This window comes from Strix aluco, chromosome 3 (genome assembly GCF_031877795.1).
Source record: "Strix aluco isolate bStrAlu1 chromosome 3, bStrAlu1.hap1, whole genome shotgun sequence".
Taxonomy (NCBI): domain Eukaryota; kingdom Metazoa; phylum Chordata; class Aves; order Strigiformes; family Strigidae; genus Strix; species Strix aluco.
The window spans coordinates 47,072,838-47,093,044 of NC_133933.1; the positions used below are offsets into that span (position 1 = coordinate 47,072,838).

General features: G+C 35.6%; 1 protein-coding gene across 14 annotated transcripts in view; it reads right to left on the reverse strand.

The window, feature by feature from the left end:
• The window catches only part of RYR2 (ryanodine receptor 2), a 441,630-nt gene that overhangs the window by 115,461 nt on the left and 305,962 nt on the right, over nt 1-20,207 (reverse strand). For all 14 annotated transcript variants that reach the window (XM_074818391.1, XM_074818396.1, XM_074818388.1 and 11 more), the window contains 11 exons: nt 19,865-19,970; nt 18,502-18,622; nt 17,094-17,263; nt 15,897-16,117; nt 13,548-13,638; nt 10,318-10,458; nt 8,744-8,907; nt 6,373-6,451; nt 5,630-5,719; nt 4,375-4,512; nt 2,201-2,278 (listed from right to left, as the gene is read on the reverse strand). In XM_074818391.1, coding sequence (XP_074674492.1) covers nt 2,201-2,278; nt 4,375-4,512; nt 5,630-5,719; nt 6,373-6,451; nt 8,744-8,907; nt 10,318-10,458; nt 13,548-13,638; nt 15,897-16,117; nt 17,094-17,263; nt 18,502-18,622; nt 19,865-19,970 — 1,399 coding nt within the window. The remainder of the gene's footprint in view (nt 1-2,200; nt 2,279-4,374; nt 4,513-5,629; nt 5,720-6,372; nt 6,452-8,743; nt 8,908-10,317; nt 10,459-13,547; nt 13,639-15,896; nt 16,118-17,093; nt 17,264-18,501; nt 18,623-19,864; nt 19,971-20,207) is intronic.

Consider the following 20,207-nt stretch of genomic DNA (forward strand, 5'->3'; position numbering starts at 1 on the left):
TGGGGGAGTTTTTTTCTGTGGATTCCATTTTTCACGTCTTTGATGGACCTACAGAAACATTCTTCTCATCTTCAATAAGGGTTTTGATTAACCAGTACTTCTGAATACCTACTTCTTTATTTGGGAGAATACTCATGAGTTCAGATAACAACTCAAAACTTTACGGCCATATCTTGTTTGTCTATAGGAGAATTTGTTTCATAAACTTTTCTCCAGTGGATACATTATTACACATATGTCTCCTGCATGGTAGATGCTTTCTGTCGTGCACACTCCAGTCCTGGTGTTTTGATAATCCAGATTGGAACCGTGGAAAAACATAGTGTAGACTAGGTTTTCTTTCCTTGGAAAGCAGGGTGCTACGAAGACAGTCTCAGAGCAAGACCTAGCTACTCATGGAGCCAGGATGTGAGCACTTAAGACCGAAATGAGAATTATTTCCCGAACTTACAGTTTTAGAAAAGATCATGATCCCTGCTAGCACAATATACACACAGGATGATGTAAACATTAAATAGCACCAATTCTTATGTACTTACTAGTTAAAAAACTGCAACCAACCAACTTTGTTCAAAACAACTAACTTTCCCAGCAATTTAAAACCAGGTTGAAGAATCTATCCCTGGGCTCCAACTTTAAAGATATTAAACATTGAAAAAAAAGTTCAAAATTACATACAGTTCATTTTTAAAACTCAGATCTCAATAATACCTAATATGTTTGGATATTTCCTGAATGACAGTATCAGGACAATACCTGAAATTGCATTTTAATTAAATTTGCTTAGCTTTTAAATAACAGATTTTGAAGCTGGTTTCAAAGACGACCTCTATTTGTAATTAAGGACAAATGAATCATAAAGCCAACCAGCTCTGCTTTATAGCTGAGAACTCAAAAGAAAATAAAAACTGATGATAAATGTTAGAGAATACAGCATAAAAGAGTAAACAAGGGAGTAACAGAAGTTCTAATGCTCTTTCTTTTCAGTTTTGTGACAGGCTGGTTACTTTGTGTTTGGTTTACTGCATCATAATACTATGATGATGTTCACATCAAGAGTTGTCTCGTGAGCATTAAACAAAGCCTGCATAGTCTTTTGACCACCCTGAGTCTATACAAATGTTACATGATGTCATGTTCTATCAGTTTAAGATAAGAGTGCAATGATGGAAGTAGTGTTATTCAATTATCAATATTGTTAACTCTTTGGAATGATCAGCAATCCACTAAATGTTTTAACTTCAGTATCATAGTTAATTGGCAGCAAATTGTTATTATTGTAAAGCTAGTCAGAAATCTACAATGGTTAGAAACGTAAAACTGGAAACTATAAGCTAGGAATCAAGGAAGGGAAATCCAGTGTGAGAATTTCATCAGAGGCACAGTACAGTATATACTGTACTGTTAGCCAATTACTTTACTACTGCTGCTTGTTTCACTGCAGTATGACAGAGCTCAGTATGGGCAAACTTAACCCTGTGTTTCAGGAGTTTTTTGTAGTCAGCTTTGAACACCATGTTGCCATCACTAGACTGGTACAAACACTCATGCTAACTAGTTTAAAACTATCTAGTGTATGTCTACATGATATTGTAACCATACTCACAGTAAATTAGTAGACTTTAAAAACTAGCACCATGCTCCATTAAACACCACAAAAAAACCACTAACTTTCTAAAAACAGAAACATCATTTGTTTAACAACTAAAAAATATTGTTCCAAATAACAGCATTCTACTGATAGATCTCTCAAAATCCTACCCCTAACTTCTTCATTCTCTATTTTCATAATATTTGTTGTAACAGTGGTTCCTGATTCTTATTTCTTCAGTTTAGAAAAACAAGCAAATGTTTTGGGAAGATGGTGAAGAAATGAATGATAAACAGAAAAAAGCTGATGCTGCAAGCTCTTCTATTCAGGATTCTCTTCAAATGATAGATGTTCACAAAGAAAGCTAGGAAAATCAATCCAGGACTAAAATAAACTTTAAAGCATTTCAACATGATCCATGTTTTTTAAAGCAACAGAGGATCAAAGAGCAATGATGAAAAAGGCAAAAAAAACCCCAATCCAACAACAAACCAAAATCAAAGCATATCAAAGAAAGTAACATGAGGCACCAAATTTGTTTAAAATAATCTAGCAGAGAAAATTAAATTGTAAAAAAAAGGGTAGGCATATTAAGTGTTTCTGACTTACGTGTAAATCTCTGGAGAGGGTGACATTGCTCATGTCAATTGCTCGAGGAGTGTAACCATGGGCTGTATCTACAGAGATCTGAATGATAGACGTGCAAAACAGTGGCATTATACAAGCATTTGATATGAAGAAGTTGACATTACCAAGATACTGAAAGTATTAAAGAATTTAAAGAAAAAGTCATATCTCTAAACAGCAAAAGGATCCTATGTAGCCCAACTGAAAATACATCAAGGGTGATAAACTTAAGTGAGATTTAGGCAAAGGTCTACATATTTTGCTCCGAAAGACAGTCATCAGACACAAATCCCCCTCATTCAAATGCAAATTTCACTTGAATTAGTTTAAGATTTGAACTAATAGATAATGTTGTACTTAAAGCTATGATTAAATGTCTGCGTTTTCTAAATTTTTTCTAAGCAGTCAAAACCTCAGACAATCTAATTTAAGGTGAATTCAGGCAAAAATCAAATTTGGCTTTTCAACCCTATTTCTACATGTAGGAATAGAACCTACTAAATGTATAACTTTTTCCTTTTGTCTCTCCTTCCCACTCAGAAAATATCATCATTTTATTATTCTTTCTTTCTACTGCCTAAATTTGTCACAGGTTTGCTCGCTACATGAATACAAATGTTTGAAGAAGCATAAACAATGGTGGAGATTCCCTGGATGTCAAGCCACCGATGCAAGAAATGTGGCTAGAAAAGGGACATTGCTGGGCTTTTCTCTATGGATTCTGCTGTAACAGATAAACTCATGTCCACCACAGATACATCTTCCTTTAGGAAGAACAGTGTCCAGAATTTTGTTCCTATGTCTGATGTTATTTTCATATGCATGTACATCAGCATGTACATGGCCTGGCAGTTCAAAGGCAGGTATTTTTAATAGAGAATAACAAAGGATGTATAAGCAGCACACAGTAAATAAATACTGTTTTCTAAAGCAAACAATGCAAGCATTGTTACACTAACACAAAGATACCATTTAAATATACTTAAAATTTCTCAGGTGAACACAGGAAAATGCTATTTTGTGTGTGAGCACAACACATTTTAAACACAGGACAATTATTAATATAGTGTACTCTGAAATACAGAAATATTTTAGGCTTCAGAAACTTCTAGAAAAGTTATGTAATTTCATTATAGTAAGGGAAGACTGTAACTTAGCTACAAAAGCTGTTTTCATACGTTGATATAATTTGAATCTCAACTGTAAAGCTATTTATTCTAATGAGCTCCTTATGCTAAAGTATATACGAATATCTCTGTCAGCATAGTCTTTGGGGCTGGTATTACAAACACCCAAAAGTTGGGAAATTTGAAAGTCAAGAATTTTGGAAGGCAACCTATAAAGTATAGTTTAGCTCAAGTGCTATATCAAATCACTTGATATACACTTTCTAGTGTCTATAGAGAATAGAGAGGCACGTTCATCTGCTCATTTTTCACAGGCATATCACCATTCACATATGTAAATAGCACAGAGCTGAGTGGAGGGAAGAGGGAAAGATTTTTCCCCTCCATTTTATTTCCTCCATTGATTTGGCTCCATGTGTGTCTGTGTGAATGAGAGGGAAAAAGATTTTCTCCGCTCCCCAGTTTAATTGCAAAGTATATGGAGCTCTAAGAGAATATAGTGACAGTATTTTTCCATTTTATCCTTACAGCATTTTGATTTAAGACGGCTATTCTAAAGGAAAAAAAAAACTATCTTTAACATTTTCAGAATTTTGGCTGTCTATAGATGTAAACTTTATGCTGTATTAACACTGATGTTCATATGAATTTTCCTTTAAAAAAAAAAAAAGTACCTTTATTTCTTTCTTTGCAAGCTTAAATGCATCCATAGCCACCAAATTCCAAAAAATAGCAGACTAAAATCATATTAATACTCACTATTAACGCATAATCACGTATTGATGTATCTAATTCCCTTAAATAATGTAGCTAACTGTAAATCAATTAAACAAATACATTTTCATTTCACTTTTGTTCCATTTTCAGTGAATAGAAATCCAAACCAATCTTGGATTGTACAATTGCTTGTGAAAAATGTTTTCACATATTTTTATGCTACAGGTTTATTTCATCGCTTGTAAAACCAAAGATTGGAAAGCAGATTTTGCATGTCTTTTTTAAAAATAAGTTTTTAATAAAATGGCTCACTTGACTGGTTTGAGATATGCGACGTGTCCGATTATACAGGGCCATGGAATCTCCCTCACGTGTTCTTTCAATTCGCCATCCCCATGCCAGCATAGTTTTTAGTGATTCTTTGATTGGCCATCGATAAATTTCTTTCTCCTAGAAGAATGCACATGCAGTAATTGCCTTGTTTATTATGTAGCTGTACAGAGCAAAAAATAACTATTGGGGTTTTGCCTGGTTATACTGAGATGCAAAGAAAAGTACTGAAATCAGCCCATATGGCCCAGGGATACTGCAAAGAAGCAAATAAATCATATAAGATATTAAAAAGTTTATCATTTCAGAGGTGGACAGAAGAATTCTGGCCCTGCAAGAAGTCGATGATCACAGGAATAAGCATGTTAATGGCACGCTCAGATATGAACTCAACAGTAATTATCAGGAGTAATGCAACATTTTGTCTGCTACATGAAACAAAAAAAACCATAATCATAGAATCATAAAAAAAGTCTATGTTGGAATGGACCTCTGGACATCATATGGCTCAACTTCCTGTGGAAGTCAGATAAGCTAACCTAATTAGGCTCTCAGTGGTTATCAAGGTTATCTAGGGCTTGCCATGTTATGCCTTGGATATTTGCAGTGCAGGTGATTTCATGACTTCTCTGGACAACCTATTCCAATGTCAAGATAACAAGGTTTTCCAGAAAGTATTTCTCCTGAAGCAACTTTCACCCACTGCCTTTTATCTTGTCACTGTGCATCCCTGTGAGGAGAACACATTCATCTTCTCTATAACTAGGATTTAGGTACTGGGAAATTGAGATTATATCCCCATCAGTTTTCTCTTCTTTAAGATAAACAAACCCAGTTCCTTCAGCCTTGCTGCATTTATCAAATTCTCCAGCCTTCTAATCATCTTGGTGGCCTGCTGCTGGAGACCAGACAAAGCCTAAACCTAAGTCTTCACTAAGCAAGTAGGCATTCCTGTATGACCTTACTGTAAAAACATACTGGCAATATGACAGTTCAGTTTCACCTTAAGTTATGCCATGCAAATTCAGCCATGAGAGAAAACAGTTTGAGTGGCCTATCTATTGTGCAAGAAAACCCTTCTATCTCTTTCTGAGATTTTGAGGAAGGCATCAATCACACATTAGCTGATGCACCCTAAATAAATTTTTAAAAAGTGATGTGAACACAAGGTGACATTTTCACAGTGAATGAAGCAATCTTTCAATCATCCCAGATCAAGAATGAACAAATTCCTTACCTTTTCAGATAGTAATTTATATTGTTTCATTAATGGTTGCACTTTTGAAGATTCAGAATATGTTTCACCATATGTCCATCCATTGGCAAACTGAAAATAGTAATAATAAGAAATGAAAAAATAGGGAAAAGCAAAAAATTATGAAAAATCCTGGGTTTATTGGTACAAAGGAACTGAACAATGCTTCTGCAGACCTGTTCTCTTAAAATTTCCCTTCTACTGTTTTCTCAACATTTTGCCACCCAACATTTATATTATCTACACATGATGAAATGAATTATGTAGCATGCCATCTTTTTGAAAATTAATGATTACACAAAGCTAACATTTCAATACATTTTTCTTTGAAATATTTATATAGAGCAGAATACTGTGCTACAGTTGAGGAAGTATTTTTAATACTGGACACACAAACTGCACAAAGGAATAAAAATTCCTAAAATGGTTTTTTGGTTAAAAAATTGAAATTTCAAGTCAATAAACTCTTAAAGAATTAGCAACTATGTTTACTCAACAGTCAACAATAAAAATAATGAAATGATGAAACAATACTTTGAAATACTCATGTGCACTTACAGAACTTTCCCCCCAAATGCATTTCAAGAAAATATAGGTTTATATCTTACCTACGTACCAACTTGTAGCATTATGAAAAATAATAATATCCAGAATAAAATATTTTAAAGATGAAATGGATTCAAATAAAAATTCTCATTTTGCTTTAACAGGAAGATAGATTTTACCTTTTCCATCGACCATTTGTCATGAGAGTGTTCTGCATATTTGTTAATGAAATATTCTAGCTTTTCAGGGATTGTAATGCTGAAAGTGAAGAGAAGAACAGCCATTATATCACACATGCTAAAATGTGAATGCTTTTGTTTTGAAGAAAGGTTTCAAATAAATAATTAGTAGTGCAGACATCCATTCAAAGCATCTTACTGTGCTGCTTCCTCACATACAGTTTGCTTCAAGCCCCAGTTAAATCAAGGAAAAAATCTGAGTTATTTAACGCACACTGAATGAGAACCACAACTGTTATAGGAATTTTATTTCTTTGACACACCTGTGCAGGGAAAGATCAATAATGATACCATGCACTCATGCTTTTTGTCACATATTTCTATTACTAATATTAATTTTCTTAAGAGTAAAGATATAACTATGACCCATAGTTTCAGAAATACCATGGTAACTTATTGCACATGTCCATTGTAAACTAAATGTGCTAACAGTTTTTTGAAACACATCATCTATTATATATACTACTATAAATTTTATTTTATGCTTGAAGCACTATAACTCATGACAATCCAAGTTTTATGATCAAGGCTTTATTTTCCAACACCCCAGTGAATATTAAAGATATTAAAATCCTTATTAAAAATAGAAAAATCCACAAATAAATACACCAGCCCTTCAACAGGTGTAGGAGACAGTGCAGAAGTTAAGGTTTCATAAGGAGTAAAAGAAAAGCAGCTATCCTTAAGTATCAAACAAGCCCTAGAAACAGAATCCTCTTCCAAAAATAATTTACCAGTATTTTTCTGCATCTGCATTCCTACAAATGAAAGGGAATAATTGCTTCTTGATCACTTATGATATAGCAAATTCTTTGCTTCTGAGACATTTTGACAGTAAAAGTGTTACAGTGCCATCTACTGCAAAGTAGGGGAGTCTGTTTTCTAATCTTCAATTAGAGGGTGGGAAAAAGCAGAAATGTAAAACAAAATTATGTCAGAGTTACAGTTTGCAAGAGCCTAACCATGCACAAAGGCCAGAAAATATTCATCCAGTGTGGCCATCAGTTTTTTTATTGTTTGGAAGCTTGTATTTCAAGGATAACTCTACTAATGCTATAATACTTTGAATAATTTCAGAAATGCAATAAATTGACAAGCACAATAAGGTGATATTATCTATAACTTCTTATAAGTAGGTCTAGGACTAGTAAGAAATATGAGGCTGGATTTGCCTGTTAAAAGAATATAGGATAGGTTGGAAGGCAATACTGATAAAAGTAATGCTTTCTTTGTCTTGAATCATCACAGAACTGTCAACTCCTATGGCAGTGAGGTGACTGATGATTTAGGTAATTTTAAGTAACACTTTCTGAGTTTTTCAAATATATTCTGGCTATCTACAATTTTCTGTGAAATGATACCAGATAAACTCATCTTCGATTACTTAAAAGATAGCATAATATCCTTACTAAATTTTGTTAAATCTTCATATATCTTAAATACATCTTAGACAAATGAATTTTAATGGTCACTGATATGATTTCTATATTCCAGTCTAGATTATGGCTTTTACTATCATGTTTTGATGTGCATACATGTACAAGCATGCTGTAACAAAGGTATTGATATACTGACAGCACTCTGCGTTCTGAATATTAAAACTGACAAAAAGCTCACATATGCAGCAGCTGAAACAGGTAGTATTTTTCAAGATATAGTGCATAGCCACACTGCTGTAAGACCATTCTATACAAAGTAGAATGGGGTGGTGGCTGTAGTCAAAAACCAGGGCACAAAAACCCCATTCGGATACCTGCGCTGTCTGGTTAATGTACTTAAAAGAGCATGGTCAGAGGCTGACTGCCTAGAGAGAATGAAGAAGTTTCTGCCCAATTCCCCATTATGCATAGTAAAAAGAGATTATATGAATGCATGATCATCATCATCATCCTCTGTAGGTACACTGTCATTCACACAGACTGGAGTTAGTGTCTTGGCACATGTTAATAATGACAGGGATGATGTAGACTAGTCTGCTTTTCCTGCTCCTAAAAACATGCTGGGTTTTTTGCAGCAGACATACAAAGGTAGCTGAACAGTTCTATCTTCAGGCTGAAAATGCATTACAAATGTTCTAGGATGACCAAGAAAATAGTTACGTAACTGGGTATTTATTGCTTTATAAGATTTAAAATAAATACACATATAAAAAATAAAAATATGAAGTTAAGGTCTCCATTTTATCTAGAAGATAAGCATTCAGAAGAGAATGAAAGCTGTAAGTTCACATCGTACCCAACAATAGACTCCATCCCTCTTTTACATATTTATGATAAAAAAACCCCTACTTGAAACAAAATAAAATCCTTACTTTGAGGTATCAACAGGTTGAGGATTAAAGTTCCCATCTGAATCCATTGAAGACTGTTTTTCCATCATATTGACATAATTTGATTCCATATAGTCTGGAGGTAAGGCCCCTGCAACTGCGCTCAAACAAGGCAAAGCCAATTTGAACAGTTCTTGTTCATACTTCTGTGGAACACACAGGGGATAGAAAGTGAGTAGTGAATGGAAGCTATCAACATCACTGCTGAAACAGATATTGCTACATGTGAAACCAAGCAGCCACAGAATAGCTTTCCTACTCAGTGTGAAACTGAATTTTTGTTCTGAAAATAAAGGAAACTGTCCAAAGCGTATTATACACTATAGATAAAGCTAGGATCAAGTCTTGCTTCTGCTGAAGTAAACGGGAAAAAGTATTGTCTTCAGTGGGAGCAACTCTAGGCATTTTTCAGATGTGTGGGAAGAGAACATAGCACAGGAATATGCACAGCATTTCTAAATACTTAGATTTGAAATGAAACTCATGAAATTTTAAGCAGGTTGGTGTCGTTTAACCTGAGCCAGCAATTAAGCACCATGCAGCTGCTCGCTCACTCCTCCTCTCCTCCCAGGAGGGGAGAAGAATCGGGGAAAAAAAAAAGTAAAACTTGTGGATTGAGATAAGGACATTTTAATAACTAGAATAAAATAAAATAATAACAATAATACAAAATATAATAATAGTAGTAAAGGAATATAATAAAAAAAGAGAGAGAAAAATAAAAAACACAAAAAGACAAGTGATGCACAATGTAATTGCTCACCACCTCCTGAACGATGCCCCAAGCAGAAATCAGCCCTCCAGCCAACTCCCCCCCAGTCTATATACTGAGCATGATGTCCTATGGTATGGAATATCCCTTTGGCTAGTTCGGGTCAGCTGTCCTGGCCATGCTCCCTCCCAGCTGCTTGTGTACCTCCTCGCTGGCAGAGCATGGAAAACTGAGAAACCACCACTTAGGATAAGAGCTACTTAGCAACAACTAAAATATCAGTGTGTTATCAACATTATTCTCACACTGAATCCAAACCACAGCATTGTACCAGTTACTTGGAAGAAAATTAACTCTGCCCAGTCAAAACCAGGACAGTTAGTTCAAAATACTCACAGAATGAACAATAAATACATACCAAGGTGTATTGTTAAACTTTTGTCCAACATAGGATTGAGTCAAGGGTGATGAAACTACAACTACTAAGCAAAGGACTATGCTCTTGGTTTAAAGAAGGATAGTGTGTGAGGTAGAAAAGTGCAACTTTCAGTCACCTGCAGATGCTTGAATTTGCTTTTAGGGCTCTGAAGTGTAGTTGACCTGTACAGACACACCTCAAGATTACTTCATTAGCTATATAATTTTTTTAATGAGCAGACAAAATGGCATACCTACGTCAAAGCAGAAGTTATAAGAGGAAGATTTACATTTACTAAATACTATATATTTCCTTTTAAAATGGATAACAGAGTGCTGATAAAAGCTGGGTAAAAATGACAGATTAAAGAAAAAAGGTTACACAGTAAAGCTTTTACAGCAGTAGATGGATATTAAAATGAATTACCTTTTGAGACAAAGCATCAAAAATACCCCAGAACAACTTTCTGGATAAATGAAGTTCTTCTTCCGAAGCAGCACCAAAGTTACCCCATCCACCTGGCAAACAATAATACTTCCAGCATCTTTCATAATGATTTGTCAGCAACTGAAAGAGAACATATTTTGAAAGCAAATAAAATATAACTGTTGTTGTTCTTCCATTCTGGCACTCGACCATTACACAGACACTGCCAGAAAAATTTCTAACTTTTATCAAGAAGCCATGTTGTGTATCCATTCTTTAAATCATTGGTGGATACACACAGAATGAGCAGTTCTTTCTTTTAACATTAGTGGCATATGCAAAAAGCACATGACAGAGGATAATTTTCCCCAACACCACAAGAACTCTGACAGCTCAGCTGAAGAGAATTCCCCTCAATCTGGGTGCTGCTATTCCAAACACTGCTGCTTGGTGGGCAAGACAGTAGAACCATGATTTCACTTAGTTCCCAATTATTATTTACATGTCTGAGAGCTGTTCAACAGTAACTCTCAGTGTGATTCATCTCTTCTGTGAGTCATAAAACCTGCTATCAGTCTGCCCCCCTGCCCTCTATTACAAATGGCAGAGCAGCTTTAGACTTTCTCCCTTTCTTTCATTAAATACATATTTCAGGGATACTTTCTTCTTAAGTGGTTACAAGATTCCAGATTATCACAGGCTCAAATTGTGCAAGGACCTGCTACTGGGTATTTGCCAAACTAAAACATCACAAATTTTGCACTTAATGTGTCCTCTGTGTCCCTGCATCACAGACAGGAAGAGGAAAAATTAGTTGTATATCTGTCAGTAAAGGCAATCTCAAACAACAGATTCCTGGCAGTAGCAAAGTATGAAAATCCTACTCAGGGGCAGATCTTCCTAAGGCACAGAATGATCTTTCAAAAAAAATTAGCTGGAATTTTAATTCAGAGTTTATTTTAACAGTTCCTCAGAGAAAAAGAGAATTGTTTCAACATCACTTTGCAAAGCATGTTGGTAAAATATTACAAGTCACAGTCAGTAAAGAGCTGACAGGAAAAGTCCTGATGTGTAGAAGTAAGGATTTTGATAACTAAAAACATAACCTCAATACTGTGCAGTTCTGTTATACTTTTCATGGATCAGAAAAAAAATGAAATCTATATAATGCATTTGTTTATCTTCAGATTTAAATAATCTATTATTATCTGTTTACCAGTTAAATTTTCAGATGATTAAAAAAAAGAAAACATACATGTGTATATAATGTAAAAAGACAGAAGTTCTATTGTTCATGTAGAACTACAAGGGTCTCAGAAATATTAACTTTAAGAGTCTAAGGTGTATTTTAAAATGTTTTTTCAAAATAAATTCTATTACTCAAAGGCCAGACTTTAGGTTTGCTTTTGGACAACATGTGAGTGTTAATAGATAAGTATATATTTTTAAATCTAGCCAAGAGTAAAGGCAGGTTTACTCTTAGAGAAGTCCCTGATGAAGCACTGATATATGATTTAAGAGGAAATAAAAACAAGGCAGTCCTATTCCAGAAAGCTCACACCAAATTATACAGGAGAAGCATCACAGATTTCAACTCACATGCTGCCTAAACTGAGGTAATTTTTAGCTGTCGAATCCAGCAAAGGTATTTACAGTACATGGCATTCTACTCTGATTTAGCCTTCATGATTTCCTCCCCTCTTCCCATTCAAAATCACATTTTCAGATTCATGATTAACTTGTAGCTGTCTCTTTCAACTACTATAACCTGTTTGATGGCACAAGCCCATAGGGACACATTAGCAGATATGAGTCCCTTGTTAAATCACAGAAAATCATTTTACTGTCAGTGAAACGTTTGAAAAGTTGTAGTTCTATTTTCAGATAAAGAGTTCACTTTCCTCAGAAGCTTCTATTACTTGTTTAGGTGTCAATGGGCAAAATCATTTGCCCATGCTAGCACCATGGTTCTCTCCATATCTATATTCTACCTAAGCCCGACTTGCCAAGAGGATCTAATTAATATTTACTTCCCATTCAGTTCAGCAATATGGGAAAGTCTCTGCAGTCATGACCCTCAGGATCAAAAAAACCTGCTGTCATAGATGAACAGATCCCAGGGAGCTAGGGTTGTTCTTTCCCCCCAGAAAAACTGAAGAACCACAGCCACACAAGGAGTGCCAAGTTACCATTTGGTTTTTGCAGCACATAAAACGTCATAATGCATTAGAAAGGTCCCCTCCAGGGCAGTACACTAAATTAGCAACTGCTTTTCTCAGACATAGGCACTAAAGAATGGCTGCTCCAGCATCTTTAATTTGTTTGAGCACTTCTTGTGGGACACAACCAAATTATGAAGTCCTTGGCAGCGCAAAGACCATGCAGCAGGGCCTGGCTTTGAGACTAATGATTTAAATTCCTCATCTGAGGTCAGAGACCATAATCTGGCTAGTAGAAGCCTGTGTAATTCTGAGGAGTATTTTGGCAAAGAAATCAGATGTAAAATGTAATTAATCCTGATGTGTGGTTTTTAAAACATAAAGAAATATTAAAGAAAAGATTAAATATCTCGTTCAAAGTTGTGGTGGGAAAGCATTAAAATGGATTGCTGAAAAACAGCAGTAGGTAAAGTGAGAAATGATACATTTCTTAGAACTGCTGATGAAATATGAGGAATCTTTAAGGAATGTGTCATCTCAGAAAGGAAAAAACACATTTTTCTTGTGCATTAGGAATGAGATTCCAAAGATACAGAGAAACCTTTGGGTGCTGAAAAAAAATAAAAATGCAAGATTATTAAGAAACATGTATTGCTTAGATTTCCAAGCACAAACCACAGAAAAAGAGTCCATTTTCCAAGATCAGGGAAAACCAACACAGAAGACAGGAGTAAGGGTATATACAGACTACCAACTGCTATCTTCCTTTGTGCATTGGATTTTGCCTCCTGCCTCCAAAGGTTTTTCTACTCTATTTCCATATGGGCTCAAAAAAAGGAGATCATTAAAGGAGAAGCAAACACTAGACATGGACTTCATAATTCCATATGGATGTATTTAAATTAGACTGAATTCCTGCCGAAGCAGTGATTTATCTTTAAAACCTATGGTCTTAGATTATTGCAGAGTGGAGATGAGGTAACAAAGAATATAGAGAATATTCTCCATGCAAGTATTTTCTGTTACATTTTGTAACAAGGAATGCTGTTGAATATTAAAATATACTTTTACCTTGAGAGGCATCTTTGCATGTTCATTTAATAGAGGAACATCAAATACTAATCTTCTCAGCAAATGCTGCATCATGGAAGGCCGCAACTGCCTAAAAACAGACAAATCATTTCAAAAGGATGTACTAGAATAGTGTCATGTAAATAATTAATAAACACATTAAAGCAACCTGTCAGTTCTATGCCATCAAAATTTTTCAAATTCATAAAGTAATAGGATTTTTCTTGTGGCACTAAGAAAACGTGTCCAAAACAAAGCAAACAAGTGGATACCAAAGAAAACCTTCTGAACAAGCCGCAAATCAAATGCTTTAAAGAAGCAGAGAAAATATCTGATCTATTGACAATCAGGGAGAAAAATACTGAATTTTGATATTACGTATTATGATCACCATGTCCATGAGAAAAGGCTATAACGTTCATTTCTTTTAATATATCTCAATGGCTCTTAAAAATGTCCTAGAAACTAATACAGACGTAAGAGCACTAACTCTTCAGATGTACTAAACAAGACACACAGCACTGGGCACCAACTGGAAGGACAGAAGAAACAGGTATAGCATGTATGTTAGAGTGGCATGGACATTAAACCTTTCCAGATAAATAACGGACACTGGTCATTTTATTGGCTCTTATCAAAGTAATATATATATATTTTATTGTGTTGGCTTTGTGTGTGTGGCGGGGGTTTTTGGTAGCAGGGGAGGGGGCTACAGTGGTGGCCTCTGTGAGAAGCTTCTCGAAGCTCTCCTGGCTCCAAGTCAGACCTGCCTCTGGTCAAGGCCAAGCCAATTAGTGATGGTGGCCACACATCTGTGATAAGATATTTAAGAAGGGGAACCTGTGAGGAGGAGTGGGAGTTGTGAGGAGGAGCTGTGAGGAGGACACCTATGTAAACACCAGGGTCAGTGGAAGAAAGGAGAGGGGGCAGGGGAGGTGTGCTGCCCCCCCCCACCCCCGCACAGCCTGGGATGAGAGGGCAGGATGTTCCCCTGCAGCCCATGGAGGTCACTGGTGGAGCAGGTGGCTACACCTGAAGAAAGCTGGGACTCTGTGGGAAGCCTGTGTTTTAGCAGTTTGTTGCTGGGAGGACTGCAACACACAGAAGGGACTCACGCTGGAGCAGTTCATGAAGAGCTGCAGCCCATGGGAGGGACTCATGTCAGAGAAAGTCCATGGAGGACGTCTCCCATGAGAGGGACCCCACGCTGGAGCTGGGGAGGAGTGTGAAGAGTCCTCCCACTGAGGAGGAAGGAGCAGCAGAGACAATATGTGATGAACTGACCACAACCCCCATTCCCTGTCCCCCTGCACTGCTGTGGAGGAGGAGGTAGAAAAATCGGGAGCAAAGCTGAGCCCAGGAAGAAGGGAGGGGTGGGGGGAAGGTGTTTTTAAGATGTGGTTATACTTCTCACTGTCCTACTCTGTTTGTTAAGTGGTGGTGGTGGTGTTTGAATTAAATTCATGTTCTTTTTCTTCCTCTAATGAGTCTGTCTTTTGCCCGTGACCATAATGCGTGAGTCATCCCTCCCTGTCCTTGCCTCTGTTTTATCTTTTCCTTCCCATTCCTGAGGGGGAAGGAGTGAGCGAGCAGCTGTGTGGTGCTCAGTTGCCCCCTGGGCTCAAACCACAACATTTATAAAGACATGCTATACAGTACTTTTTTACAGTACTGTAATATAAATGTCTGTCATTTCTGAACACATTTCCACATTATGCAAAAAAAATTTATGGTGAATATAAAAAAAAAAATGCTGGTGATTTGAAAGCCTAGAAGTTGCCAACTTTAATCAGAAACTGAATTCATAAATGCCTAGTCAACTTCTGATAATCAAGCCAATCGAAAAATTGGATAATACTCCACTGGTTTTGAGACTGCAGACTGCAGATACCCAGACAAAATTTTCCCCATAGCTGTCAATAATGAGGTAATAACAGTACTATTGATTAGGATTTCAAATGTAACACAACATAAATAAATATCTCCATAGAACTGTATAATCTACTGATCATCAAACACACTGCCAATCTGTACAGCTACAAGTATTTAAATGGCACTTCAGTGTATGCACAATTCCACATTTCCAGAGCTTTGTCTTTTTGCAGTATGTCCTCTTAGTTAATCACCAAGGTTTGAATTCAAAAGACTCAGTAATAGGAAAATAACTGAGGGCATATGAGTGATCAATAAAGTTGCAAATTGAATACAATGTATTTAAAAATATCACAGTCATCTGCCAGAAAAAAAATCTTAATTATACTACTGGTGGCATAGTTCTGCATTCCTGTATAAATATCATAGGTTACTTTATCAATTAGCATTCCTGTACAGCCAGGAGTATTTTCTTACCCACAGATAGACAGCAAACACTCTTCAATAGAATCTCGCTGAGCTTTGGTAAGAGAGCATCCCTTTGAGAGTCTGTACACAGTATGTAATAAGGAATCGATGAGTGAAGCATGGTGCTCTGTACCAGCAAAAAGAGGAGCACACCTGGTCAACAGAGGCAAGACTGCTGTGCAAAGGTATCGATTCAGAGCCAAAGCCATATCCGTAGCACTTAAAGCAGCCTATGAATTAAATGGGACAGAAATGAGATTTGTCTCATCAATGTTGTTACAAATGAAAAGAACTTCTTGTTTGTTTTTCTTTTGTAGCAGTTATAAAGACAGAAATTTCCAAAATACACAAATGAGGATTTGATACTTACTGGAAGCTGGATGCCTAGCTTCCTCTCCTGTTTCTAAAGTTTCACAGATGGCTTCTGTTTTGTTTTGTTTTTAATGAACAAAAACATAAATGTAGCCATTGAAAAACAAAACAATTTTCAAGACTATGTTGAAAAATGTCATAGTTGCTTAACAGAACAGTCCAAAATCAGGTAATACCAGTCAAGGCTGCATTTACAAAACTCAGTATGTTTCTGTGTTACGATCAAGCCCAAGTTCCAAGTGAGTAAAAAACCCTCACCTGCTCTCTTTCTTAAGTAACAACATAATTACTTTCAGAAAAATGTTGACATAAAAGGTCAAATAAGGAAATCAAGTCCATGTCTTAGCCCTCATATAAGCTCTCTAAATCTGATCTTTTGGATCAAGCCAGCTAAAAAAAGTTAGATGGAAATAAGGCTCACAGAAAAAAGGCAGCAATTTCGAGGAGGAACTAAAACAAAAATTTAGTGATTTCCTAAAAAACAGTGTAGGTGTCCCTAACAAATGAACGCTTTCTGTGTATCTCTGGAAAGAGGCTCTCAGTTCTATGCTTCATTGGCAGCTTATGTTTTTGTTCAATAGCACAAGCTCAGAAATTCTCCTGGGGAAAGGTATTGCATCTCTTATGGATTTGGGGGCTCTTTATAAAGTGAACATCGTTCTGAAGAATGCTTCGTCACTGTTCTTCAAGGATTCTCAAAGCTCAGCAGCAGGCAGCTCATCCAGCATTTGAGAAATGCAGACTAAGAAATAAAAAATTTTTTAAGGGATGAAAAATGCTGCAGTGCTCAGTAAGATAACAGAACCAAAATAACAACAGACTTAAAACTCTTACCGTATCTAAAGAAGCAGCTGCACGAAGATCTGGCAGAAAGCCAACTTCAAGAAGGTGTAGAAGAAAATCCTGGTCCTCAATTCCATAGACCCTGTCAAGGAACAAAACCATGGCTGCCTTGTGATCTGGGCAAAACCCCGCAGACATGTCAGGTTCCACCACAGTACCATCTAAAAGGAAGAAATAAGACTTCAATGACAAGGATCATCCTCCACCAGTAGACTAGGCAGTCATGTTACTACTTGTCAGAGACTTTGAGTCTCTGTTAATATCTAAGCATCTTCCCCATGGTTTTGTTACACAAAGGCAACATATTTGTAGTTAACTGAAAAAGAATGCATAAGGCAAATTCTACCCAGAGAGATCTCAAAGTTCATACAAGCTTTATGTATTAAGGGATTTTTATTAGTTGATATTCTAATACGATAAGTACCCAAAAACATACTAACATACTACCTAGTTCTTAGAATAAGCAGAGAGAAAGAAAAAATTACAACAATTCTACATCAAGCACACCACAAATGCAGCACTGGTGAGCATATCTGTAACGTATGACAATGAATTAAGATTGTGCTAAAAAGTCCTCTGTATATGAAAAGTTCTGAAATATCTGAAAGGAATTCATTGAAATGTTTTTAAATTTTGCTACTTTCATTTTCAAAACAAAATTCTGTATCTATGTGCTGTACTTCATGCTACTGAGATATCACCTATACATCTATCACTGTTTGGAATATAAATAAATAAATGTGTAATAGAATGATTGAACTTTTTATCTCTTCTACTGTAACCTACTGGACGTTATTGTGCTGTAAGTCCCTAGAAAATCCATGTTGCAATTATAATGTTCTCTCTCCAGATACCCAAAAAGCAGATGTAATTCGCTTCCCTTTTATACTGACACTCACATAGCTATCACTATGGCAATCAATTCTATGTAGGCAGAAAACACAAAGAAGTGTATCTGCATATGTATGTCACACCTATAACTTCACCATAGTTGCTGAAGAACAACTCTGGTGTCTTAGTAAATCTGCTAGAAACGATAGGGTTAGAAGAACAAAAGCTAAGGATTATGTTATCAAGAAAAGAGACTAAATTTTTAAAATATTTTAGAAAAATAGAAAGTATGCATTTTTAAATTTCTTTTTAAAGTTGTAATAGGTTTTCATGATTCAATTTAAATGAATGGGATTTACATCAGTGATTTAAGTGTACACATTATTGCCTATAGCATGCAGAAAATTTTTTGAAAAACATTTGAAATGATTTATCTTCTAATTCACATAATAAATAGTTCAATTTCTATAACATTTTTAAATGTTGAGAGAAGTACGAGTATCAATATGTCATTAAGTTACAAAACATAAGAATGGGATGGGAGAAAAAAAAAGTAGAATCATCTTACCTTTAGCTATAGTCGGCATGTGGAAAGGAATACTAATGACTCCCACCAAATCTTCCAGTGGAATCAAAGACCGTAGAATTGATCTGATTCTAATGGCTTCCCCTTTACCAGCATGGATTAGCTAAGGAAGAGACAAAATATTAACAAGGTCTTCTTTTTGTCTTATATATGTGTTCATGTTCTGGAAACTTCCTGAACCACAGAATGACTGCTCTCAAAATCACATTATAATTAATAATGTAAATTTAATGCAATCTGTATTTATTTGCTGTATTTTGGATTACAACAAGTTGTTTGGTTATTAAATAAGACTAAGCCCATTTTCAGAATGTAAAGTTAGGTAAAACAGGTGAACAAAGCATTAAAATGTAGCATGAGGGGGAAGCAAAAGCAGATTTTCAGATGAAAAAAGGCCATTTTTTCTATCCTTGATGAATAACAACACCTTCAGATATCCCAGTTGTTTTGTTATGGGTTTTTTTAAAAAAAAGGCAGTGACACAGGGAGAAAACGAGATATTTTTTTTATTCAAACAAAACAGATATTCATACACTGACTTTATTATATAGATATCTCTCTCCCTTCTCACGTTATCGATCTCTGCAGAAATCTGATACTGCTCTATACTGATACATATGAATTAGGGCACATTTCAGGGTGAAATGAGAAACTATGCATAACTAAGTAGAATTTCTGAAGAACAGGAAGGTATTTTGAATTGTAAACAACAAATATTTTCAAATAGTTTCAAGCTCTTAGGAACTAAGTGGTAAGAGCTTGGTTTTTATAGTGTGAGTGTCTAATTCTTTGTATCTAATGCCTGAAATAGTGATATCTTACCTTTGAGAAGGTTTGTCAGTGTGAACAAAGATTATGAGGTATGTGTATGTTCAGGGACAACGCTTAGTCATATGTTTTAAAAGAATGCCCTATAATATTTACTCTTTTATATGCAATTTAAACAGTCTTTTTAAATAAGTATACGAAGAGAATAAAGCCATAGTTTAAAAAAAACCAAATCACTCTACACCATCACAATAAATAGGGAAATTTGAGTTTGATTGTCACAATGGAAAAATCAAACAATATTAATGACAGAACGTTGTTGAAGACCAACCACAGGGAACAGTAATAAGAAAAGCAATGGAATAATTTGTTTTAAAAGAACAGCTTCTGAATAGTTTACAGAAATTCTTGCAAATTAGTGGATGAATAGATTATATACATTAAAATACTATGTAGCCATACCACTGCTTTAATACCTGATAATGTGTTACTGTGAAAAAGCCAAACAGCAAACCACTGAGCAATCAATAAAACAGCTATGCCTTAACTTTCCAATGCATGAAGACATAAAACTTACATGCATTTCCGGGGCACAACGTCCTAAGAGATCAATCAAAGCAGCATAAAAGGTCATGATTGCATTTCCCATGTGAATAGTGTCATCTTCTTGTTCTTCCATTTCACTGTAATTAGTTAAATGTTAAAACAATTAAAAGATGAAAAAACACAAGAAAGTTTTTACATCAGCAACAAATAAAGAAAATCTGCTCATAGGTGTAACAGCTTACACACAGTGGCTTCCTGTTAACTAGTGCACTTTTAGCAGACTAACACTGAATGGAATTTCTCCCTAAAAGATTGTAGTGACATCTGTGTTGTTACCATTTATCTGTCTCATTTTGCATCAATGGATTGATTCT